At 55.2% G+C, this 25,896-nt stretch overlaps 5 protein-coding genes across 5 annotated transcripts; all 5 read left to right on the top strand.

Annotated features, from left to right (window-relative positions):
* Nucleotides 1-2,479: 2,479 nt before the first annotated feature.
* Nucleotides 2,480-3,523, top strand: LMXM_18_0170 (hypothetical protein, unknown function; the record flags this gene model as incomplete). The annotated part of the gene is made up of 1 exon (XM_003873982.1): nt 2,480-3,523. One exon carries the CDS (start codon nt 2,480-2,482, stop codon nt 3,521-3,523), a length of 1,044 nt encoding a protein of 347 aa, XP_003874031.1.
* Nucleotides 3,524-12,291: 8,768 nt separating this feature from the next.
* LMXM_18_0160 (conserved hypothetical protein) lies at nt 12,292-14,409 on the top strand (the record flags this gene model as incomplete). The annotated part of the gene is made up of 1 exon (XM_003873981.1): nt 12,292-14,409. The coding sequence occupies one exon, from the start codon at nt 12,292-12,294 to the stop codon at nt 14,407-14,409; it is 2,118 nt and encodes a 705-aa protein (XP_003874030.1).
* Nucleotides 14,410-15,231: 822 nt separating this feature from the next.
* Nucleotides 15,232-16,641, top strand: LMXM_18_0150 (serine/threonine protein phosphatase type 5,putative; the record flags this gene model as incomplete). The annotated part of the gene is made up of 1 exon (XM_003873980.1): nt 15,232-16,641. The coding sequence occupies one exon, from the start codon at nt 15,232-15,234 to the stop codon at nt 16,639-16,641; it is 1,410 nt and encodes a 469-aa protein (XP_003874029.1).
* A 2,342-nt stretch (nt 16,642-18,983) lies between these two features.
* Nucleotides 18,984-21,218, top strand: LMXM_18_0140 (conserved hypothetical protein; the record flags this gene model as incomplete). Its single annotated transcript, XM_003873979.1, has 1 exon — nt 18,984-21,218. The coding sequence occupies one exon, from the start codon at nt 18,984-18,986 to the stop codon at nt 21,216-21,218; it is 2,235 nt and encodes a 744-aa protein (XP_003874028.1).
* Nucleotides 21,219-23,358: 2,140 nt separating this feature from the next.
* LMXM_18_0130 (conserved hypothetical protein) lies at nt 23,359-25,479 on the top strand (the record flags this gene model as incomplete). The annotated part of the gene is made up of 1 exon (XM_003873978.1): nt 23,359-25,479. The coding sequence occupies one exon, from the start codon at nt 23,359-23,361 to the stop codon at nt 25,477-25,479; it is 2,121 nt and encodes a 706-aa protein (XP_003874027.1).
* Between the last annotated feature and the right edge of the window lie 417 nt (nt 25,480-25,896).

Below are 25,896 nucleotides of genomic sequence, written 5' to 3'. Positions count from 1 at the left end.
ATTTCCCTAATGTTTGCGCCACCAAAAATATATATATATATCCTGCAAGCAACTTGGCCCTTCTCTATCTCCTTTATCCACTCCCTCCCTCCATTCAGTGCTTCCCTTCTCAGTTCTCTCTCGCCGCATCTTTTCCCCCTCCGGTGTCATCGAGTGCGTTGATGCTTGTTGATTCTCTTTCCCAGCCCTCCGCTGCCCTTCTCCTCACCGGCTCTGTCCCGTCGTTGTTGTGTCTCGCCGTGTTCCAGTGCCACACAACAGCCAACAACTCACTTTGTCGACCTGCTGTTGCTATTTTGCGTGCCTCCTGGATCTTTCGCACCTTCGACGCTCGTAAGAACTCATAGCAGAAGGCAATTGACAGCGACGGCTTAAACAGGGGAGAGGACGACATCAGACGAGACAGCGTCCGCTGAGCAGAGCGAATAGCGAAAAAAAAAACAAAGAATTGAACGGTGATCAAACGGGACATAAATCAACGGACGCAGGAGGAGCGACGAACCAACCAAACAAAAAGGCCTGAAGAGGAAAGTAAACTCAGGAGGAGACGGATACCGCGTTCTGAAACGGTGAGAGGGATCACAACGAGCTCAACTCCTCATCACAGAGGAGGGAGGACGAACAGCGAAAGACATCGAACTGACGATCGATAACCTCTGTTCTCTCTCTCTCTCGCGGCGTCTCCGGTAACGCGTATTATTTGTGCGTTTTTCTCTCCTCACTCTCTCACTCTTTTTCAAACAGCGCCTTTTTTTGGTTTGCCTGCTTTCGAACTCTTCTCATTTCGTTTTTCGTTTCTTCGTGTTTTCCCTCTCCCCTGCCCCCCTTTCTCTCTCTCCGCCATTCCGACCCGCACTTCCGTGATCTCTCCGATCGGCATTTGTTACACGTCGCCCCCTTTTCCGGTGTTTCTTTGCGTTTATCTTTTTGTTTCTCCTTCTCTTCCACTTTGGCTATTTTCTTCCGTTCTTTTTTTTTGTTGCTCCCCCCTCCCCCATCCCCCTCCCTCGGGCGCGTTCTTCTGTTATGAGGACCCGTTCTCTTTTTCTTGCTGAGACCTTCGTCACACCTTCGTTTCTTTTTTCTTTTTATTTTTTTTTCTGTTTTCAGTTTCGTTTTGGCTGTGGCTCTGTGCGTTCTCGTGCCCCATTTTTTTGTTTTGTGTCGTAAAGACGTATACCCGAAATCACTCATCCTTCGCCCCCCCTCCTCTTCACACATCTGTGTATCTTCCCTTCTCTCTCCCCCTCTGCCTGTCGTTTTTCCCCGTTTACGAAGCAAAAAGGACAACACAAAAAGAAACGGAAAACAGACACGGAAACACGAAAAGCGCTGATAACCAAAACCGAAAGCAAGTACACATCGCCCTTCTTTCTGCCCTTTTTTTCGCGCTTCCCTCTCTCCTTCTCTCCCCTCTTTACCCCCCAAGACAGTCGTTGGTTTTCTGTGCTGGTGCAGTTTTTTGTTCGTATTGGCTCTCTCGACGGTATCTTCATCTTTTACTTCACCGGTTTTTTCCCCCTTCGTTAGGCTACTGGGGTTTTCGCGGCATCACACGACATTATCATTCATTCGTACCCGGTAGTCTTCGCACCGAGATTATTTTCTTCTTTTTTTTGTCCCGTGCCTGTGTACTCCCTCTCCATCTAGCGTTGATATATGTGTATACGTATTCTTTTTTCTCATCCCCTCTACCTTCTCGCTTGCTACTTGGTTTCTTGAGTGGTTCTGACAGATATCACCTCTCACCCTCTCCCTGGCGTGTGCTCCGCTGTATCTTGCTGAGAATTCGGTTTGTCCTGCTCGTGCGCTCTTACTCGCTTGTTTCTCTCGCTATATAGTTTTCTCTCTCCCTCCCTCCCTCTGTCTGTCTGCGCTCTTCTAACCTGCTGTCACTTTTTTTCGACACTTCACTTGTGCCTTTTTAAAGTTTCTCGCGCAGGAGGGGAGGGGCTCAACCACACTTTTATTTCTGTGGCACTCACTCTTTCAGGTGTCTCCACGTTTTCCTCCCTTATTCTTCTGTATTTACTTTGTGCCTGTGCGTCTTTTCCGTTTTTTTTTTGTGCACGCATTGCTGTTGCGTACAACGTCTGCAGTTTCTTCCCTTTCTCATTCTTGTACTTTCACGATTCCTCTCAGGCTTCTCTGTGTTTTCCGTTTTCTTTTTTTTGGGGGTTTCAAACACTTTATTGACCCTGGGATTTTTTTTTCTCTTATTCCCTTTCATTTTTCTTTCGTCGCGTCCTCCCTCCTGCGCTTGTGCTGGCGCACGTCTGCGCATTTGTGCCTCACGAACTCCTCTTTTTTTTTGAGCTACTCAACAGTGATTTCGAGTAACTTCCCACCTCTTCTTTTGTACTTCTTTGTTTCTGAGATCTGCGGCTCTGTTTGCTTACTCACCCATTTCTCTTCTCCGCTTCATCTCCCCTTCTTGCGCACAGGGTACACCTTCACGCACCAAACCTGACCACCCACCATGCAGAACAGCCCCGTGCTTGTCATGGGCTCGTCCCGCTGCCCTACGCAGATGCAGTTCTACACGCCGAGCAGCACGAACCTCTTCGTCCGCTACCTGCCCCGCGAGGTGGACGACAACCGTCTGCGCGAGATCTTCTCCGCCTTCGGCAACATCACCTCGTCGATGGTGATGCGCGACATCTACAGTGGCCAGAGCCTTGGAACGGCGTTTGTGCGCTACGAGGAGCACGAGGAGGCGCTGCGCGCGATGCGTGATGCCCACGGGATGCCGCTGCTGGGCAAGACGGTGTCTGTGCAGTGGGCGAAGCAGCAGCACGACGACACGCCAGCTGGGCAGGAGCGGCTGAGGATGAACAAGCTGTTCCTGCGCAACGTGCCGCTGGAGGTGACGGAGGAGGACCTGGTCCATCTTGTGAGCCCCTACGGCTCTGTGAGGAAGGTGACGATGCACAATGACACAGCCCCACTGATCGACGCGACGGAGCGCCGCCGCATCGTCTTCATCACCTTTTCCGAGCAAGGCGCTGCAGAGGCTGCGCTGCTTGCGGTGCACAACACCTGTGCCTTCCACCAGTGCCGTGGCATCCCGCTGATGGGGAAGCTGATCAACGACGCCGTCAAGTCAAAGAGGCACCGCATGAACGCTACTCGTTACCACAACATCCCCACCGAATTTGCCACCAACAGCCCGGCGACCGCTTCTGTGCGTTCCTCTCGCTTGGCTGTCGCGCCGCTTAATGCTGCAGACATAATGAATGTGACGCGAAAGATGTCGCTGGAGTCGTTTACTCCATCACAAGTGCCCCAGTTCATCTCTTCTTCCGAGGAGTCTGTGGCAAACACGCCAAGTCGCTCTTGCGGTGGCTTGCAGTGGGACATGGCGGCAGTGTTGCACTCGCGTGCTTCCCCGGCGGCGGTCCCTCGGCCGAGCGGCTGCGACTCCTCGGACTCATCCCTGCCGCGCAGCAGCAGTGACGTGAGCTACAGCTCGCGCTTTTGTCACAACCCGTACTCAATGTTAGGTGAGAAGACGTATGTGTAAACAATTCAGGCGTGACTCCGTTCCTTCCTCGCCGTGCCTTCCTCTTTCTTAGATCCTCTCTGGCTTTGTGTGCTTCGGTGTGGGCGTTCTCTTCCCTTAGGGGTCGATAGCCATCGCGAGGTCAGGTGGGAGAGGTCGGCAGAGACGTTGGAAGAGGTGACAAAGAGGCCCTGAGCTCGGATACGTAGGCGATGTCTTTGCTTGTGTGCGTTCTATTTGCTGGCTTTACCCAATGCGACCCGGACTCTCTGTAGTCCCTATATTACACGCATGACCCCCGCTTTCCCCCGTCTCTTATCTTTTTTTTAGGTTTGGTGTTTTGTAGTTCAACAGACGCACCCGAGTGCGCAGAAGTATGTCCCCGCCCACCCGCATCACTGCACAGCCACATACAACGGAAACAAAGGCGTGAGGACTGCTGTGGCTCAAGTTGGCGTAGAGCGGATGGACATATTTGCGTGTACAAACCGCAGGACATGCGCACTCTCCCCCGTACACACACGCGTACTCACTCACCTGAAGACGGCTGCATTGGTGTATTGAGCACACCGCAGCCCTGTGTAATCCACGCGTTTGTTTGTGCGAGTTTCGGCGGCCTGCCTGCCCCTTGCACCTTCTGGAGGCTTTCTCGCGTTTCCATTCTTCTTTGCAGCTGGGTGGCCCTCCCCATGGGTGTCATTCTCAAGAGACTAGCAGAGAGGCCCTGTATGGTTGTGCTCGGTCGTTGTGCGCCTGTGGATCCGCGAGCACCCCTTTCTGTGCGTGTGCGTGTGTGTGGGGGGGGGGAGAGGGGGTGACGATTGTTGTGCATTTGAGCCTCATGGACGGAGTGAGCGCGGGACTGTTGCGAAGGACAAGCTGCGCGTCTACCGTTATGTTTTTGTTTGCGTGTTGACTTGTCCCGTTTTCCATCCTGGGTGGCACCCCCCCTCTCCTCCCCACCGCTACCCCCTCACTGCCCTCCCTCCTGCCTTCCCATCGCTTTATCTATGCGTTTGTTTCATTGTTTTCTGTACCATATCCATATATATCTATATGTATCTATATAGATATACCCACCTATATGTGTTTATGGTTGACTCTGTTTTCTTGTTTGAGCGTTTTCCATTATTATTATTTTTTTCTCTCGTATCTCCGGGGCGATAGCCACTCGCCGTCATACCGAACACCCTTCTTCTCTGACTTTTGTCCACAATGACCTACAAATGGGCCCTCATCGCCGACATCGCCAGTGGCAGCAGGCCCTCCCCACTTCCTGCAGGCATTTTCCCCCTCCCCTCCCCTCCCCATTTGGCCTTTGCACGCCTCATGTCAACCTTTTTGTAGAGGCAGTTGAGCGCGCAGGAAAAAGGGAGTGATGACGTGAATTTGTTTGTTGGACTGCGCCCGGTTCTTCTGCAGCGGGCACGCACACCACAGCACACCTGAGGCGTCTGTGTCTGTGGATACCTCCACAGTGAAGTGCACAGGCGTAAAAGAGGTGCGAGAGATATCTACGGCGGGGCCCATATGCAAGCTGCTGCAGGGAAGAACAACACAAGGAGAGCGACCTTCTGCCCGCGACTGCCATCCGTGAAGGATTGACAAGGGGACGGTTGTATACAGTTACTCTGGTGTCTGTGCATGTTTCACGCCTTCTCGTTTCATATCTAGGACCGTGCAAGGTTCATCATGTTTCTGGCTTGTGCGTTCTCGCCGTGCGCACATTTAGCGGCTTCCCCTCCACGTAGTTTCTGTTCGGGTTGAGAATACCTGCCGTGCTTTCCACCTTGCGCACGTTTCCACCGCAACCATCATCTACGCCGAACTCCTGCACCTTTTTTTTTGTCTGCCCATTACACTGCGCGTGGTTTTCATCGACGCTCTCCTGTACTCGTCATCTCCCCCGCTCTTCTTTCCTGCGCGCCTTCGTGTGCCTTCGTCGGCGACCTGTCGTCTTTTTTCTTTTCCGTCCTCCCGGCCTCCATTCATCCCCTACCCCCTCTCCCTCTTGACCTTGTCCTTCGAAGTGTATTCACTCTCCCGTTCTCAGTTTTCAGCCTCTCGAGTCCTTGTCCTCCTGTGCCACCTCTGTGACCCACGAAGAGGGCACCACTCCCTTTTAATGTGTAGCTACCGCTCCCCTCGCACCTCATCCTGACGTCTCCGACGCACCTCCCAGCAGGTGGGAAGACGCGAGTTCACAAAAGGGAAAAAAAGCGGAAGTACGAGAGGGTGAGGGGAGGGGAGGAAGAAAAAAATGAGCGAGGAGACGTACATGCACACACGCACAGAAAAGGCATGAAGTGGACGAAGGGAAACGCAGAATGTGTGAAGAGTAAGCCAAACGAAAAAAAAGTATATGTCGACTCGCCAGCTATAACCAAAGCATGCTCGCCTACACACAAACTTCTCACCGCTCCCCTCCCCCTCCCCCTCACATACACACACACACACAATAACGTGCAGTGACCAGCAATTGCTCTTCTTGTGTCTCTCTTCTCCGCATTGTTCTTTTTTGTTTCGCCTTGTCCCCTGCCCTTCTGTCTTGTGCTCACCCTCTTCTGTTTCTCTCTGTCTGTGTGGGTCTGGGGGGAAGCCGACGCAGCCCTCCTATATCCATGCCACATGCCGAACCACTTCGGGTGGTGACAGGGCCAGGTGCCTACGACGTAGAGGGGTGGCGAGTGCGACGCATCCCTGCTGACGTCGGCGGTCGTGCCCTGGACGGCGGTGCGTCGGGGCGACCTGCGACTGTGAACAGGTCTGTGCCGTCCACATGATGGGCAGCGTGCCCACGTGACTCGAGCGTACGTCTCACCCACGGCGGTGACACTGCCCGCTGGTGAGGGAAGCGGCTGTGAGGCGCGGGGTGGTGGGCGGAGATTGAGGCGCAGGCCGTGCTCAGATGACTGTGTTGGCATTTTTGTAGCGCGCGTGTAAAGCACTGCCTCGCACCACACGCGGGGGTGGGGTTGGTGGGGGGCCTGTAACGTGTCACACGGGTGGGCGGGGGTAGAGTGGAGGTTGCCCCCGCGTTCTGTGGCAGAGAATGGACGCGGCGAGAAGACATGAAAAGGAACATTTGCGTGCTGTCTGTTTGGCTCTCGCTCTTCTTGTCCATCAGCCATCGGCCTTCCTCAGCTCCTTTGTTTTGTCTCATGCTCATCATCCCCTCGTTTACTCCAGTCCTTCTTCTTTACTAGCACCTCTGACTCTTTTTCAATGAAGTTCCGAAGACCGGTCTTCTCTCATGTTCCTCTGGATGGCTTCGTGTATGTGTGTTTGTGTCGTGTTCCGCATATGATTTATTGTTGTACTTTCTCGTTCCATTAGTCGGCGTGGCTGTCCCCGTTGTTTGTGGCGGGAGGGTGCAGAGCGAAGGGGTAGATGCATGACGGGTGTCCCCTTCTTTTCGGGTTCTGTCGCTGTCGGGCACTGTGTCAGCGTACATTCATTTTCATCGTTCTTTTTCTTTTCCGGCTTCGGGTTGATGGGGATTCTCAGCTGCTGAGGGGTGTTCACTACCAGATGGCGCATTTTTGCTGCTGCTTTTTCGTCTCAACGCTTTTTCTCGTGCGCTTGAACTCCATGTGCATACTTGCGGTTGCTTGTTCCATCTTTTTTTGTGCGTCATCGGTTCTTCATATTGGCGGCGCACCTCATGGAGAGCTTGTTCGCGCGGATGGGAGAGAGGCAGAGAGGTGGGAGAGCAGAGTGAGCAGCAGAGGATGACTTTACTGTAGGGGATTCTGCTAAGCGCGGCGCTGGGTGAAAGTCGGGAAAGACGGAAAACCGAAGGGAGCCTGTGCGCAATGTTTCCCCATTCAAATGTGTCGCGCGGCTCTGCTCTCTTTCCGAGTGCCTCGTTCTTCTTCGAGAGGCTTTCCCGCAAGCACGTCACTCAACTCCTCCTGTCTCAGACCCCTTTGTCCGTTTTTCTGTTTTTGCTTTCCGAATCTCTCCCTCGTCCGTGTTGATGGTATAATCGCCAAATTCGTCTGCAATGAGAAGGGAAAGAAAGCGTAGAGTACACCTTCACATCCACATTGTGTGGAGGAGGCAGTAGCCGATGGCTATGATCCGCACGGCGCAGCATGGCTACGTGAAAGAAAATGGTAATTATGTACGATTGTCGAGGCTTCGGAGAGGTGCGCCTTTTGTTTTCGGTTTGTACCGTTTATTTGCTCTGTCGTACTTTTTGTTGTTGTTTGTCATCAATTCGCCTTCTCTTCCAGCAGTCACGAATCCGGGTGCCCCTCACGCACTCTTTCCTCATGCGTCTGCGTGTGTCGCTCTGTGCGTCGATGCCTTGTATTTATTTATTTTTCTGCTGTGTTCTTCCTCACACTTCCTCGCTTGATCACCACGCACTCTGGGGTGGGCGAAAAGAAGCGCCCATGTGAGGCGAGGGCGCAGGGCGGCGGGGAGACGCGTGGGAATTCAGTGTGTGTGATTTGCATATTGCTCTGTTGCTTGCTTGAGGGGCGCACCCCTTTTTTTCCTTTTCTTCATGTGGCGGGTCTCACACTCCGTCCTTTTTTTGCCTCGTTTCATCGTTAGCGTTGACTCTTCGGTTTGTTTGGTTTGCCATTTGTTTGTTTTTTCTCTGCGTGTGTGTGTGTGTGCATGTGACGGTGCCTGTTGACGCAAAGGAAAAGGCATGCAGAGCCCTTCCCCTCCCTCCCGCGTGAGTGTAATTTGAAAGCTCTCGAAAGACACACACACACACACACACACGCCCGCACACTCATGCGCACATGCATACACACATATGTATGCTTATATGGACACTGTAACGCACATGCGTACGGTCTTGACACACATACATCTATACACATAAACACATGTATGCATACACATATGTGTACACTCACACAGAGACGTGGGTGCCGCCCATTCGCTGCCCCAGCTTGTATTTTGCACACCCTATCCGAAAACACTGCAGCGACCGGTCTGCAAATTATCATGTGCAGCAGAATTCACTAATAAACGAGGTCCTCACCGTAACCAGGGAAGAATCGTATGCATATCGAAAAGCGTTATGCGCGCCGAGGCACTCTCGCACGCACAGAAAAAGAGAGACAAGGAAGTGGGCGTACACAGGTAGGACTGAAGAGGAGGTTCAGATGTCTCACGAGAAAGAAAGTGTGCATCTGCTGCTAGAAGGATTGTCACAGATGACGAAAGGGGGAGAGTTCGCCATCTGAATCGCTGATCCTTCTCAACCACTTTTCGTTATGCTTATCACAATACATTTTCATATATATATATATTGTTTCGTTTGTTGTTTTTATCCGGTCCTTTAGTCTCTCTCTCTCCCTGTGTGTGTATAGGTGCTTGTGGAGGTTGCGCACATATTTCGTACCCCCTCCCCTGTGACCTCCTTTTGTTTTATTGGTGCTGCTCTTGTTTCTCACATTTTTTCTTTTCTACCGTCTTTCGTTTTTTTACGTCGCCGTTCTCGTCAGCTTTGTTTGGGCCACTGCACTTCTTCTCTATGGCTGCGCGACCCTCTCCCCCTTCTCCAGACCATCTCGAACCCTTGGATTGTACACTCGGGCGGGAATTTCACTTCTTGGACGGCAGCGGTCACAGGAGACGGTAAAGGGAAACAAAGATACCCAGACGAGAGAGCGGAATCTACTTGTGGCAGACGAGGCTCAGCCTCGCGCTCTTCCTCTGTTTCACGGCTGCTCACGTGCTACTCTCTGGCGCGCGGTCGGCGTTGCCGCCTATTTTTCCAGCTTGCCGTGGTCTAAAGGTGTTTCGCCCTTGCTTCATTCTCTGCTCTCGCTGTTTCGTTGAAGTGCTCCCTCTACGCCAAAACTTGATCGTTCTCCGCCTCCTCCTTGTCCTTTATTGGGCAGTGCGTCGTACGGGCAGCGAGGCAGGGCCACGGCAACGAAGAGGATGCTACCAGGAGATCCATCGGTGTCGGAAAGGTTGAGAGAGGGAATTCATTGCCCTCCCCAACAAGCATCCGTCTTCCTTACAGCTCGGTCTTTTTTTTCGTTTTCGACCCTCCCTCACCATAATACATCGTTGTGAATGTATCTGTGTGCTGACTTTTGCGTGAAGGGAGGGTACTCGGTATCGGCGCATCCGCCTGGACAGCCCCGCAGGTCTTCTCTCTCCCACCTTGATCTCTTGCTTTTTCTCCTTCTTCACGCAAGAGTACCAGAGGGCGTGTGGCGCCGCGAACCGGATGGGGGGGGCGGGGGCAAAGGCAAGCAGTAGAAACCCCTTTCCTCTGCCCCACTTGGAAGTCAGGGCGAAAGGGAGGCATCAAAATCCTTTACATATGTGTTGTGTGGGCCATCTGCGGCCCTACCCGTTTTCCTCAGCTGCTGATTGTGTTGCTTTTCAATTCGACACCGATGCTGGCACGCGTGCTTTCTATCCTATTCTTCGTCTCACACATGTGGTGGCACTCCCTTCGCTCTTGAATGCTTCGAAACTCCGTCCCGCTCCCCCTCCCCCTTCCCCCACCACTACGCTTGCACGATTACCGCAATGGCTTCCTATTGTGTGTTCTACCACCTTTCGTCTCTGTCTCTCTGTACTTCATCCTTTTTTTTCGTGTATTCTCTGTGCGAGCGTGTGCACTGCTTGCTTCTCTCTCGCATGGTTCGGGGCTGGGTGTGCTCTCTCTTGTTCTCCCTTTCTTTTGCTGTAGTGTTTCTTCTTCGTTTTTCTAGTCTCCATGCATTTCTTACTGTCAGCTCTTTTTCGTTTTAGTTTGGTATTTTCCTCCCTCGCGGTGTCATCTCGCCTCTTGTCTCCCTCCCTCTCTGTGTGTGCGTGTGCGCTGCGGTTTTTTAAAAATCAACATGTTCATCTTGGGTTTACTTTTATCTTCTCTCCTTCTCTTTCTCCCCCACCGATTTTCTGTCTCTCGTGACTTCTTCGATACAAGTGCGCGCGTGCCTGCGCGTGCACGTGTGCATGTGCGTGTATCCTCCTCTCTACGGGAGGATGGGCCGCCGTTATTGTCCTCTGTTTTATTTCTGTGTGTGTGTATTTTCCCACTCCTTTTTCTTTCGTGTTGCTCGCTTGCTCGGTTCAACCGGGTCTCGGCCTCTCTTTCGCCCACCTCTCTGTCTTTTGATGCTTCCCACACGGACTTCCGTTTACTGTCCTCGGCAGCGGCGACGCGCGCGCAAACATTCGCATGCAGGCGTTCATAGACACTGGAACACACGCCAGGTTGTTGATTTTCCTCTCGTCTTCTGTCACCGCAATATGTTCCACTGCCACTGTGCTGTCGTGGTTGCATGCACATACGGGTGCACAGCGTCGTATCAACCGTCTGAGAGCAACGAACACGTTGAAGACCAAAGTAGAGGGCACACACGCACATCTGCATGCACACACATGAGAGAAAAGGATACAACAGAGAGGTGGATGGGCTGTGTATCGCCCTGTGACAGCACGCAAAGCACGAGTCACCGATACCCACCCACCCACCTCACCCCATCCCCTCCTTCTCTCTCTACTCCGCTGCAGCGTATACGCGACGTTGTGCGTGTGTGTGCGTGTGGAGGGAGGGCAGTGGTTTTGAAACACCCTGGACATAGCGAGGGATGCGGTGACTGAGTCAGAGCCGTCAGCCGCCTCGTTTACAGGAAGCATGAGCACGCACACGCAGTGGGCGACGGAGCACGAGGGAGAAGAGAGCTCAAAGGACTAGTAGTCGGTGAGGGAGCGATAACGCAATAAACAGGCAGCTGAGGTTTACCTCTCTTGTTGCGTGTGTGTGTGCATGCGTGTTTGCGGGGGAGGGGAGGGGGCGAGGCACAACGGAAAGATGAGCGATGGAGTGGCAAGCAAATGGAAGAGCGTACAGTGTGGTTGGCTATATCGAGGAGCCGTGTCAGGACTTGTGCAAGGACCTGTGCACGAGCGAGTGCACAGGCGCACAGTTGCACCTTCTCTTGCGCTGCCCTCCCCATCGCAGTGTGCTCTGACGTCTGTACGTGACGTGCACCAGCGCCACCCCCTTTTCCTCTTCACGACCTCTTTTCTTGTTCCTTTGGCTTGACGGCTGGCTGTGTCATCTGTGCTCGTCTTCTCGCGCCTCTCTCGCCCACTTGCGCGGCAGCCCAGAGACCCCGCCTTCCATCTTATTTTACCTTGGGGCTTCCTCTCCCTCTTTTTAACGGCAAGTCCTTCGTTTTTCTTCCGTGCCCTCACGCATGCTCACTGGGCGCGTGTGAAGACACGAAGAAGCGAAAAAGCACGTCATACCTGTAGTCCTACGCTCTTTCCCTATTAAGGAAAAAGCAAACTGCAGCGAGCGCGGCTGTCTCCGCCGTCGTAAGCTCACGCATCGGATGCACTGTTGGTCTGCGGCGCGCGGCTGCTCACGCGAGAACTGCATGTACTCTGGTGAGAAAGTGAACCCGGATCTGCTAGCTGCTCTCTGCCGGCCTCTTTCTCTCCGTCCCACACCGGCCTCTTCACAGACGGTGGATTGTGTACATCTCCAAGACGTGTGTGGCACCTGCCGTACCCGCTCGCCTTTTCTGACAGGGCAGCGCGCTTATGTCTGTCTCCTCATTTCTCGCTGCTCTGCTTCCCCTCATCTCCCTGTTTTCTTTTTTTTTTTGCGACGTTAGCTGAATCTCGCCACAGAGGAGGTTGGGGCTGATCGTGCCGCAGCACCGCTTCCTGGTGTTTTCTACACGCCTGCGAGCGGCTCTCTCCGTGCAGCACCGCTTCTGTCTTCGGCGTCTCTGAGTGCTTGATTAGGGGAGGGGAGGGGGGTCGCTGATTTGAGGTGAGCGATGCCGTCCTTGGTGTGGTTCGGGCGGTCGTGGCGGGTCGGCTCCGATGACTTCGCCTTTTCAAGCGTCTTGCACGCCATGCTGCTCGCTTGCAGCGGCACCCTCGTCGCATGCCGATTGAACACCGCTCGACTCAACTACCTCGACGACTGCGATGGCGCCAGTGTCATGTGGGGACGTGCCATGATGATACTTTTCTTCGCAAACCTTGTCAGTGCAGCCCCGTTTTTACTTACCGCAGTCTACAGTCTGCGCGGTGGCGTCTTTGAGGTCTCCAAACGGAAGAAGGTACCTCTGCTGCTGTACATCAACACCGCCTTCATCGCCTGCATATTTCTGCTTTCTTGCCTGGTTGCGAAGCACGCCATCATTGACGGTGAGGTCAGTTACTGCACCCGGGCGTCGACGCGGCACATGTTGCGTGGCGCCATCATGATGGATTTCATTAACTGTGTGCTCTACATTGCTTTGCTCATCGTCGCCTTCGACCCTAGCGGACGACGCGTCTACCATAGTAACAGCGACTACACCAACGCGTGGTGGGACCGGTTCCGCATTTGCTGCTGCCACTTCGGGAAGTGGAACCAGACGGAGGACGCCTACATACACCTCGCACAGGTGTTCGCCATTGCGTTTCGAGGGTACGACATCGTGCCCAGCGACATTGCCGCGGGCATCCTCCTCTTGCACGGCTATCAGAGCCGTTCTCGCCGATTGCTCTCTCGTCTGGTCAACTACGGGCCCAACCCGCAGGGGTATCATGAGCGCCTGTCGAGCCAGGCCAGGCCGGCGCAGCGCCTCACACCTGCACAGTGCGCCTGGGCGCATGAGCTTCAGCAGTACAGTCGGTTCTTCATTGCGACGTACGGGTGGATGCTGTTTGAGTTCCAGCACTTTGGCTCAGGCCTTGCGCGGCTCTGCTGCTTCGACCCGTGCATGTGCTGCCGGTACCACCCTGGCCGCCACATTGGTCAGCGGTGCTTCTGCGACGTGGCTGCGCTGCTGCACGAGACTCTCATTCCCGAGGCCGATGTGCTGCTCACGAACTGGGAAAACAAGATCTTCAAACCGGTGCACTTTGTCGCCTACGACCGCAGCAGCGACGCCGTCGTAGTCGCCATCCGTGGCAGCATGTCCATTGAAGACTGTGTCACGGATTTCGCCGCGCTGCCCGTGACACTGTCGCTGCGCGACACGCCGCCCGACGTGCCTGTTAGCGAATACTACGCACACGGTGGCATGGTGCAGTCTGCCTACTACGTGCTCGACAATCTCCGCGAGCACGGTATTCTGCAGCAGATCCTGCATGGCAGCTTTGCTGGCAAGAAGGTAGTGGTACTGGGGCATTCGCTCGGTGCCGGGGTTGCTCTCATTCTGTCGGCGATCCTTTGGTCTGATCATACGGTGCTACGGAACCGCCTGCGCTGTCTCGCCTATGCACCGCCTGGCGCCACCGTTTCGAAGGCGCTGATGGAGTACCAGAAGGACTTTGTGGCGGCAGCGTGCGTGGGCTATGATGTAATACCACGTCTGGCGCAACACACCTTCGACTCCTTCCGTGAGGCCATCTTCGACGTCCTGGCCGCCTCGGCGATGAACAAGAACATGGTCTTCATGAATGTGCTGCGCACGACCAAGCTTGCAAAGTCGTTCCACCCATCCACCTCGGCTAACTTTCAGCAGAGGCGGTCGGCGGAGAGCGTGTCGCACCGTGAATTCCTGCAGAACAACTCATTGATGCCGACACATGAGACTCGGAAGCTGTACAACTGTAGTCTGATGATACACTACGTCAAGGTTGTCGAAGTGTGCACCAACACCTGGTGTTTACCGGGCTGCCAGCATTACGAGGAGGTGTACATCCCCGTCGTGCACGACTTCGAGGCGGTGCAGATGGTGCTGGCGTCGCCGAGAATGCTGACAGACCACTTCCCTGACCGTCTGTTTCGCATTATGCAGAAGTCGATGGAGCTCTTCGACAAGGGCGAGCTTCATCGCTTCTACATGGACGACATATCAAACTTAGCCCCGTGGTTGGAGGAGGCCCCAATGCACTACGTGGAGAGCGTGTCGACTACGACGGAGACTGCCTCGCTCGTCAGTTACGGCGCCGCGTAGTGCGACACTGGGCATCCCTGCGTACGTGCATCATCTCTCCCTCTGTCCCTGGCGGTGAGTGCGTCGGGTGTCAGCATTCAAAAGTTCTGTGGGGTCGTCTTGCGTGGCGCCGGTATCTTTCATTGCCTTCCCCACTGCCTACGTGGCTCTCTGTCCGGACGACCAACGCACTTCTGGAGCGTGTGGAGGGGAGTGGAGCGCCTTTTGTCATGCTGACCTTCTTTGATCTCGCCTTTCCTTACTCGTGTCTTTGTTGCAGGCCTGTTTTTTGTATCATAGGTTCGTGTCTGTCCGGTGCTGCTGCTGATTATTTTTCTATATGCGTCTTCTTGTTGCGGGTGCTATTTCGCAGTCAGCGGACTCGACCCACTCCAATCGTCCGTTTGACCATCGTTTTTCTGCACAGCGTTTGCTGCCGTTCCGCGCAGTTTCTCGATGTGTATGTGCTGTATGGAGCTGCCAGGAATCGTCGGAACTTCCCGACTCGCCCTCATCCTTCATCCCTTCATTCAACGTGTTGAAGTCGTCCTCAACTAGACATTGCCTCAAGCCCGTGACTGCGCATTTGTGCGCGTGTTCGCGTTTCCTCTTCTGCGCCGCCGCCCTTCCGTTGTTTGCTCATCCTTTTCTCTTCCCCCTCATCTCTCTCTTCGCTCGCCGAAACGCCCCCCTCCCCCCGCACCCGCACAGGCACCCACACGTGCGGAGAGAAACCTACATATAAACGCCTGCATATCCTAGTAGAACACCCGAGTAGTGCCGATTCGAAGACACCGTCGAACCAGATCCCGCTGTCAACGTCTACCCCTTCCCCGCGCCACGATGGAGGAGTCTGACCGCCTGAAACAGGAAGGCAACGCGTACTTCCAGGAAAAGAAGTTTCAGCACGCGGTAGAGTCGTACTCGAAGGCCATTGAGGCGCACAAGACGCCGACGCTGCTGTGCAACCGCGCTTTTGCCTACATGAAGTTGGAGCTGCCCGGAGCGGCACTTTTAGACGCACAGGAGGCGATCGAGATCGACCCTGGCTTTGTGAAGGCCTACTACCGCAAGGCGTCCGCCCACCTGCTGCTTGGCAAGTTCAAGGATGCGCAGAAGGAGTTCGCCGCCGTCCTTAAGCTTGTGCCGACCGAAAAGGATGCCCAACAGAAGTATGACCTGTGCGAAAAGGAGCTCAAGCGCATTCGCTTCGAGAACGCTATCAAGTCCAAGGACGGCGAGCCGGTATCGGCTACCATCAAGCTCGGTGCCATTGCTGCGTCTTACAACGGGCCACGCATCGAGAACGACACGATCACGGTGGAGTTCGTGGAGGCGATGCAGGAGCACTTCCGCGTTGAGAAAAAGATAGAGCGCCGTGATGTCGTCTTTATGCTACTGGAGGTGTTAAAGCTGTTCAAGTCGTACCCAAATTTTGTCACAGTTACGGTGCCAGACGACGAGGACATAACCGTTTGCGGTGACACGCATGGCCAGTTCTACGACCTGCTCAACATCTTCAAACTGAATGGCAAGCCGTCGCCAACAAACCGCTACCTCTTTAACGGCGACTTTGTCGATCGCGGATCGTACTCGGTGGAGAACGTGCTCACCTTGTTCGCGTACAAGCTGCTGTACCCAGAGCACGTCTTCCTCTCCCGCGGCAACCACGAGGGACTCTCAATGAACCGCGTCTACGGTTTTGAGGGAGAGGTGCGGGCCAAGTACTCGGCCGAGGTGTTTGATCTGTTCTCAGAGGTCTTCAACGCCCTCCCGACGGGGCATATCATCAACGATGAGGTGTTCGTCGTCCACGGCGGTCTCTACTCGCGCGACGATGTCACCATCGCCGACCTGCAGAAACCGAATCGGTTCCGAGACATCCCCGAGAACGGCCTCATTTGTGAGAGTCTTTGGGCGGACCCACAGCCGATGCCGGGTCGCACGCCGAGCAAGCGCGGTGTCGACTGCCCGTCTTTTGGCCCCGACGTTACGGAGAACTTTCTAAAGAACAATAATTTGAAGCTCGTCGTGCGCTCGCACGAGGTGAAAGAGGACGGCTACGAGGTGGACCACAACGGCAAGTGCATCACTGTGTTCAGTGCCCCGAATTACTGCGACCAGATGGGCAATAAGGGCGCTTTCATTCGCTTCACCGGTGGCTCGATGAAGCCTAAATACACCACCTTTACGCACGTGTCCCACCCTGGCAAGCGGCCAATGCAGTACGCCTGTGGCGCGGGTCTATTTTAATGTCTGTAGCGGTAAGAGGTGCACTTGTGTGCTCCTCTTCCAGGCGGGCTATGCCACGTGTTGCCGAATGCGGGATTATGGAAGTGGCGGCGGCGGTGGTGGGGGTCTGGGCGGGCACCTCTCATGCGCCTATTCATCTTTCGTGTTCGTTTTCCCTCAGCGTGCACCTGCCTCGGCGTAGAGAGTGTGCGTATCGGCGCACACCCCCTATAGCTGTGTATGTGCATGATGTGAGGAAGGTGAGCTCATCGCATCTGTGCAGTAGGCACTTGAGGGCGTTGATGGCGCGTCCAACGAGGGGAAGGATACAGACAGCTACCACATCAGAGGGATGCACGGAGGCGGGATCGTGCTGGGGGCATATCCGACGCGGGTGAGGTGGAGGCGCGGGAGGAGTCGTTTTCAACGCGGTGCGACGGGAGATGTGTGCATAGGGAGGACCGCGACTCCATCGCGGTGACTACTCTGGATTGTAGTGCTGCCGCTCTCTCTGTTTCTCTGGCTCAACCACTCTTCCTAATGTGCTCAAGCGATGCCCGATGGGTTGCCATGCGTAAACCCGCTATTCTTGCGGCGTGTGAGCGCACCGTGTGCTCTACTCACCGATTGGTGTTGCTCTCTCGTTCTTGAGCTCGTACCCTTCCCGGTTGCGCCCCACGTGCTCTCCCGGCATAGCATCTCTTGTTTTTCTATTGTTTCTTTTGCTCGTGGTGTGTTGTGTCTTGTATCCATAGATGTTCTGATCGTCATGGCGGCGTATGGAGGCGAACTGTCAGTCACTCGTCCCCTCTGTGCTTGCTTCCTCTCTCTCCCGTGATTGCTAATGTGTAAGGCGCGTTTTTGCGCCAACGTCTCTCTTTTTTTTGTTGTGCAACGTCAAAGGGCGATAGGCGATCCAAATCCTTCTCATCACAACCAACACAAACCAAGAACCATCAAAGCTCATACCCCCCACACCCACACACATATATGTAAACACAAAAAGAAGCATGCACACTAACGAAAACGACGTCATCGGAGTGCTCTTTCCCTCCGTGCATCCTCCCGACATTTCACACTTACTGCTGCCTCTCTGTATATATGGGCGCTGCGTGTAACCCTCGGGCTTGCACCCCCAGGGCGTCTGAAAGACACGGAGGGATGACCGATGGAGGCATCTGTGGCGAGTGAGTCTCACTCGGGCGGCTGTCTGGGTATGCGTGTTCTCTTCCTCTTCATCGTTAATTGCCTTCCTCTCTCCGCTTGCCCCCCTCTCTCTCTCTGGCGCTGATCGGCAACGAGCGGGCATGTTCATGGCATGTAGTGACCGATCGCTATACTTCTTCTCTTATGTGACGCACATTTTTCGGTTTTCCTTTCTACTTCGTTTTCTTTTTCCCTTCGCCCTCCCTCCCCAACCCGTTATCCCTCTCCTGCTCCACTTCGCGCCATTAATCGACTTGGTGCGTTGCTTCGTTCCTCTGTGTGTGCGCGGTGAATGCGGATCCTCGGGTGCAACCACATCCAGCAGCCATAATCGCGAATAGCCGTAGCGCACAGCAACACGTACGTGGAACACGAATACAAGTACATGCATAAGCACGCACGCACGCACCTCTAACGTGCTCTGTACCTCGGGTTTCTTTTGTGGTTCTTTGTTTCTCGCACATCCCATACAAAGACCTCTGTGCTCCTAACGCGGGTCTTTCTGAAAAGGGCGGTGCGTGTTGCGTGTGTCGCGGTCCTTGTCCACAACACGCGTTCTTCTGTTCAAATCTTCAGCATCCCCTCTTCCCTCTTCTCCACGTTCTTCTCACGTGCACCGCCTGCTCCGTCGCTGCAGCACCACTACCGTGCGCGCTGAAATAAAAGTTTTTTTTTGCTTTCGGTAGGAACACGTGCAGAGGCTCCCATATTACGGTTCAGTGGCGTTTGGGTGTTTTGCTCCTCTCCCGTGCCTTCTCATTGTGTGCTCTTTTTTTTTCGGTAATTTCGTTTTGGTCCGCGGGTCCGCTTTTCCTGCAATTTTCGCGCGTGCTTTGCCCAACTGTGTGGTTCTGTTCAGGTAGCGGGAGGGAGAGGCGCTAGAGCGGAGGGAGGACAGAGCAAGCGCCTTTGCTGTGTGGGGATCTCTGTGCTTGTACGGGTTTTTTTTTCGCGCACTTTGCATCGGCATCGTCTCGTAACGGCGTGTGAGCCACGAGTTCGGGTTCTCCAGTTATGTTTTGTTTTTGTCCGTTTGCTCACCTCTTTTTTCCTACACGCGTGCCACCTCCTTCGAGATCCGAGGATTAGCGGCGTGTGACGGGCCAAGGGCGGGAAAGACACGCAAACACACACCAGCATCTCCCATATTTTCCAAGATGAATGTAAGGCACTTTCGTGCCTCGACCGTGCGGTCGATTCGACTCTGCATCATGTTCGCCGCGTACGGCGCTTTTCTCGCCGCGACGCTCGGTGCAAACGGAAACTCTTTCACCAAAGACCCCTCGCAGATGACGGAGAAGAAACTGAACGAGAACCGGAAGCAGACAAAGCGCGTCTACACTTTGCTGGATCACTCGCTACGAATTTGCATGTACGCCTTTCTGTCCGCAGTCTTTGCTGGACTGACACTGGGTGTCATGTGCGCCAACACCTTTACCCTCGAGATCATCGCTGAGAGTGGGCCGACACCGGATTGCAAGTACGCCGCGACCTTGCTACCACTGCGCAAGCAAGGGCACAAGACGCTCTGTACCCTCATCATATCCAACATGCTGTGCAATGTCCTCATCGTGCAGGAGTTCAACGAAGTCTTTGATGTGGTTGAGGCCATCCGTACTCGGGGCACGACCACACACGTGGTGGACGACAGAGGCTCCGGTATTTGGAAGTTCGTCGCGAGCACATTAGTCATTGTACTGTTTGCAGAGATTCTGCCCATGTCGATCTGCCGCTCCAAGTATTCCCTTCGTGTCGCCGCGGCCGGCTCCGTTTTCGTGAACGTGGCCATGATCCTCACCTACCCGCTGTCAGCCACCCTGGGCTGGTTCCTCGACGTCGTGGTGGGCAGCGAGGAGACGGGGCAGCTGTACGACAAGAAGGAACTGCGCAAGCTAATGGTAATACACTACGAACGCGAAGGTGATGATGGCGTGTACATGCCCAAGTCCGAGCTGAAACTGCTGCTTGCCGCCATGGATTTCCATGAGCGCAAGGTGCGCGATATCATGACCCCGATCGAGAAGGCGACGTACGTCCGCGGCACAGACCTCATCACGCCGGACTTTTTGGAGATGCTGTGGAAGTCGGGCCGCTCGCGAGTGCCAGTCGAGTCGGCACCTGGCGTGTTTGAAAGCGTCCTCGTTGTCAAGGACTTGATGACGGTGAACACATCCTTGGAGTTCTCGCCGCTGACGGTGGCGCAGGTGGTCAAGGTGAAGGACCGCCTGTTCGCGATGGTGTGCGCCGCCACGTCGCTGCCGTCGATGCTCAAGTTCTTTCTGGAAGCACAGACGCATATGGCGGTCGTCTTCGAGGAGGATGCGAACATCGTCGGTGCTGCGATCCCGGCGATCATGACTGACGTTGAGACGTGGCGGATGGAATACTCAGGGCCACGCGGCTTTGCAGCGACGCACCAGAAAATTGTCGGCATTGTCACGATGGAGGACGTTGTGGAGGAGTTGCTGGCGTCTGAGATCTACGACGAGTACGACAGCTATGACCCGGTGGAGCGCGAGCCGCGCTACGCCGCCGTCGATATCCCCGGCAACGACCGCTACCCCAACACCCTACACTTACCGAGCGAGCCCGAAACGCCGCCCCGCGTCAACTTCTACTCGTACTTCACCCACCCCACCGAGAGCATTCCGCTCACGGACTCCCAGGTCTGGGCCGTCGCGTACTACCTCAACCGGACGGTTCCTTGCTTCTACAGCTGGCAACCTCCGTACATCAAGCTGCTGCTAGACGAGTGCAAAGATCTGCAGCTGTGCGCCATCACCGTCGGCCAGCAGAACGGCACATCGGATATGCTTTTGAGCACGCCACTTGACCAGATGCATGACAGCTACAGCACGACGAGTTCCCAGACGGGCGGTGCGCAGAAGGCGCTGTCACAGTCGCAGTTCTTCTTCAAGGGCGGCCACGCCCAGTTTCTCAACGCAGTGAGCGACCAATCGCACATTTTGTACTCGTGCGGCATCCGCTCCGACCGCCTACTCCTCGTCCTCGGCGGTTGCGTGGAGCTGCTCGTCGGCACCGAGGCGTTCCGCACGAAGCTGCAGAGCTTCAACTACATCGGTGAAGAGGCCCTCACGACGCCGTTCTTTGTGCCGGACTACAGCGCTGCTGTGATCACGGGGGCGCGTGTGTACAGTATCCCCAAGGGGCTTTTCGATAAGTACCAATACTACCAGTTTGCTAGCCGTCAACGCAGCAGCAACGTGCGCATCCTCAGTCCTGGCTTGCCGACCTTGCTGCGCTCCTCCGCATCTCGTCAGGGTACGAGCACAATGGCCAGAAGCGAGCGTGACAGTCTCCTGGGTCACCGTATGGATAGCGCGCAAGCGCTACAGAGACAGTACGGTACCACGAGCAAGAAGACGTTGTAGCGCGGAGTGCATCCGATAGGAGAAAGAGGGAGGGACTGCCTCAGTGCAGGCGGCCAGTGTCGAGGCAAGCGAGAGGGCGAGGCCTGTGCGTTTCTGTTGTGGTCTTGGGAAGCACAGCTTTGTATGAATATATACCTTGTTATGTGGCTTACGAGGTTGGGACTCGGTGATTGCAGAACGTCTCGTCTCTCCGCCGGTCATACCTGCGCCTCCTCCTCATCGCCCTCCCGGGGTGGGCAGACTTTCGTTTGAAGGAGGAAAGCTCAAGTGCAAGTGTCTGCAGAGAAGTCCCATTCGGCGTAGAAAACAATATAGGTGGTGGTGGGGGGGCAGGTTGACATCAGTCGGGCCGTGAATTCACAGGTCGCGGAGTGAGGGGGTGGGTGGGTGTGGGGTAATGAGATGCCACCAACAACTATCCAAAACGCAAGACAACCCACTCGGGGAGGAATACCGAAAGAAAAAACCAGGGTCGGCGGTGCCGTGACATCCGATCCCATAACGACAAGGATAAGCAGAGGCAGTCGTGGCGCGCGAGCAGTGTACTTTTTCGACAGTCGAACTGTGTCTTGGGAGCGTGGGAACACCAGAGGCGATAACTACGTAAACTGCTCGCTGCGTTTCAACAAACACGGCCTCTTGGTCTCTTTGCGCTCCCGCTTTGCTTTTTTTCATTGCCGAGAGGGGGCAACCAGGTGTGGCGGTTATCCGCGCTGGCCATAGTTGGAGGACTCGCGCCCCGTCTCTCGGTCTTGCTCTCTCCCTGTGACATACCTCCGTGTCTTTCGTTCCTCTTCAGGTTGTCCAGGCTGCTCGGCTGCACTAACAAGAGAAGCCCATGGACGGGCTCCAGTCAACCACAAGCAGGTGAACAGATAGACGCATACAGACACACACACACAACCACCGGGCACGCATCCTCTGTTGCGCTGCGGCCATGCTACGGCACCGGGTCAGCCAACGCCGTTTGGCTTCGGCCAGCCCACTGCAACTCCACTGCGTACAGCGCACGCTGGGTCCGCGGCCGCTCTCGGCATCGCCGCAACGTAGCAAAGGCGGAAAAGTGTAATGTTTCGTTAAAAGCCAGGTGCATCCTCGTATTTGCCGCATTGCCCACACGGTTCTTTGGGAGCTGGTACAATCGTGGTCATGGCCGCACGTCTCTTCGGCACAGCGCTAGCCCAGGCCGCCCCCTCCGCCGACGTCAGGAGTCCGCCAGCCGTAACCGAGGGCCGGCTGCATGCTGCGTGGCTTCCCCGCAGAGTGGGTGCTAAGCACTGATACCACGCACTGAGGTGGTGGGCGGGATGAGGGCACCCGATCGGCTCAAGAAAAAAGGCAAAGAAACTCCTTGTAGTGAATCTGTCGTGTACCACAGGACACTTGTGTGCGTTCACGCTCATACCTATTCCGAATGTGCACCGCTGCATACGTGATAGGTAGGGCTCTCGCGCTGTCTCACACCCACTCTCTGCACCAAGTGCTGTACAGCGTTGTCATCGGCAAGCGCAACAATCAATAAGTGCCCCGACGGCAACTGGCAGCCTTCCTCACTTCTCCGCTCGATTTCACATCTGCCGCCTCTCTGATATTTTGTCCTTCGCTTGTATGCGCGTTTGTGGCCATGGGTGCCCGCCTCCACTCGACCTCCTCACCGATCGTTTTGCCTTCTCTGTGGTTCTACTCACACATGCGCGTCCTTGTGTTCGTGTTCATGCGTGATCGAACGATTCGCGGCTCCCTCTTCGCTGTCTCTCAGTGCTTACAGCACACGCCGTACAGACTGAGCTTTTCGGCCATTCGCTCAGCACGTACGCCGTCTCTCGCCCCCATCACGGTTTCGTTTCTTTTTCTGCTTAAATAAATATATATTTTTTCTATTTTCGTTGCCATTGCCACGTCGGTCGCTCTTCGAGAGTTGTTCGTACACCCGTTGTCGTGGGTGCGTGTGCGTACGTGACAAGACCGAAAAGGTGGCTTTCTATACATTCTTGTTTGGCTGTCTTCCGTCTTGGGTCTCTTGCGTGGAGCTCTCCGTCTCGCGCTGTGACCCGACTCAACTCATTCTCCACGCTTTCCTTTTCTTTTGTGCCGTTCAGCGTACTCTCATCGACCCCGTCGCGCCACACCGGGCACGCCAATGCCGTTGCCGTTTGTTACCGCAGCGAAAAGCACTTCGCCATGGCTGCTTTCACTGGCCTTAGGGCTGCTCGGCCACGCCGCGATCGAGGCTGCCGCGATCGAGGCTGCCGCGAGCGAGAAAGTCGCTACCGGATACGCGGCATGGCCGAAATGGGTCCTCATCTTGTTTTGTATCACCACGGTGCTGCTCTCCGCCATGTACTGTGGTCTCACTATTGGGCTGCTGGGGATGGAGACCATCTATCTGGAAATTATAGCTGATGCAGGTCAGGAACCTGACCGCACCTACGCGCGCAAGATTCTGCCGGTACGTATGCTGGGCCACCAGCTTCTGGCGACGTTGCTCGTGGGCAACATGTTGACTCTGGTGCTGACCTCTCAGCTCGTCGCTGCGATTGTGGGTGGCAGTGAGCTGGTGAACTTCATCTTGGGTACACTGGTGGTGCTCATCTTTGGTGAGATTATCCCGATGAGTTTCTGCAACAAGCAAAACAACGCACTGTGGGCTGGCACAAAAAGTCTGCAAGCGCTGAAGGTCTCGTTGTTTGTGCTGTGGCCCATCTCAAAGCCGCTGGGGATGATGCTGGACTGGATGGTGGGACACGAGGCAGGGCAAATATACGACCGCCAGGAGCTGAAGAAGCTCATCCGCATGCACTGCGAGAAGTTCTCGGAGAAGTCGGGCATCGACATAGACCAGGTGCGCATGATGCTGAGCGTGATGGACATGAACGAGGTCACAGCAGATGCGGCCATGACATCGATGGAGAACGCCGTCATGCTAGAGGGGAGCACCCCGCTCGACACGGCGCTCGAGCGTCGCTTGTGGGAGTACGGTATCTCGCGCATGCCGGTGTACGAAAGGTCACGCGACAATGTGATTGGTGTGCTCTACGTGAAGGATCTCATCGACAACTCCTACCTTTGCCACAGCATTGACATGACAGTGCGTGATTTCGTGGCGCAGCACCCGCGCGACATGTTAGTGGTGAAGGCGGACACACTTCTGCAGGACATGCTGTACATCTTCGAGCACCATCACACGCAGCTTCTTTTCGTGGAGCCGGCAGACCCCGCTACCGCGGACAAGCGGCGTGGTTCGCCGAAGAGTTCGTCGCAGCGTGCAAAGGATAAGGACCGAGGTGGTGCCGGGATAACGACCTCCAATAGCAAAGGCGCCTCACCTTACGGCGCAGACCACGTGCACCACGGCAGCAAGCATGCCGCACCTGCACAGCGCACGCCGAAGACCATTAACCCTATGGCGCTCCTTTCGAAGGCGACAGAGCCGAGCTCTTTCATTGGCCTTGTGACACTTGAAGACGTTATTGAGAAGCTCATCGCGTCGGAGATTTACGATGAGGACGAGTACGTGGTGGATAAGAGGCTGCTGTTGGACGCGGAGACGTGCGATGAGTTGATGATTGAGCCGCCTCCGACGCGGCCGCCGCGGGTGAACTTCTACTCGTACGGCGTGCTATCCAAGGCGGAGAATCAAGGTCTTTCCGAGGATCAGCTATGGGCACTTGCCTACTACCTCACCCGGGCTTATGTGTACTTTGCAACGTGGAATGTTGCTCATGTCAAGTTTCTGCTGCAGCAAATCGGCGACGTGGTGGTGGACGTCCACGACCAGATTAGTGACGGTGAGAAGAGCAAGAGCACGCCTTTCTGGGGAATCGAAGCAGCGTCGCCGGACCTCTCCACGGCCGATGCAGCGCGAGTGCTCTACAGAGCCGGGCATCCGAGCAGCACGTTCACGCTGGTACTGAGTGGCGGTGTCGAGGTGATGATCGGCCGCGAAAAGATACGAACGGAGTTGCGTTCCTTCTCTGACCTTGGCGCGGATGTTCTCTTGTCAGGCGCACCTTTTGTGCCAGACTACACGGCTGTGGTGTCACGCACCAGCCGTCTCATCCGCATCACACGTGCTGATGTGGTGATGGTCGAGAAGAAGCTGAACGAGCACCGCGCACGACAGCTTCAGAAGCCGCTGTGTCTGCCGCCAACCTTAGGGGCTGGGGCAGCGGTGACGGTGATAGTTCCTCCACCATGCGCGCCACACCGGGCCGCGAGGGAGCGCATGCAATGCGAAGCAAAGCGTGTGACGATCGAATAGACACTCGACTGTGTTCTGGAGCTCAGCTGTGGGTGTTAGGCAAGAGTGCGGCGGCGGGCAGAGGAGGTGAGAGGGCACATCGACTAACCTTCCACTATTGGGATAGCGCACCATGCACTATCATGGCAGCCCCTGCGCTCGGGAGTGTCGGGATCGGCTGCATACCACTTGCTCCTCCGTTCCTTATATCCGCCATTGTGCCTTGGGTTTTGTGCACATTGATGTGTGACGTCGCCTTCAGTTGCATCTCCTTTCCGTGTTATTATCATTTTGTTCTCAAACGCTGCGGTTGACATTGTGCACTCATCATCTTCTGCTTCTATGAACTTACCCCGGTGATTTTTGGAGAGAGGGGAGGCAGGCTACTATGATGTTTGTCTGAGCGAGGGCGTGTTCGCAGTGAGACTATCTGGTGTG

The sequence above is a fragment of the Leishmania mexicana genome, chromosome 18 (assembly GCF_000234665.1).
Source record: "Leishmania mexicana MHOM/GT/2001/U1103 complete genome, chromosome 18".
Classification (NCBI taxonomy): Eukaryota; Euglenozoa; class Kinetoplastea; order Trypanosomatida; family Trypanosomatidae; genus Leishmania; species Leishmania mexicana.
Note: the sequence above shows the minus strand (reverse complement) of the source record. Positions and strands in the feature narration are given on the sequence as shown.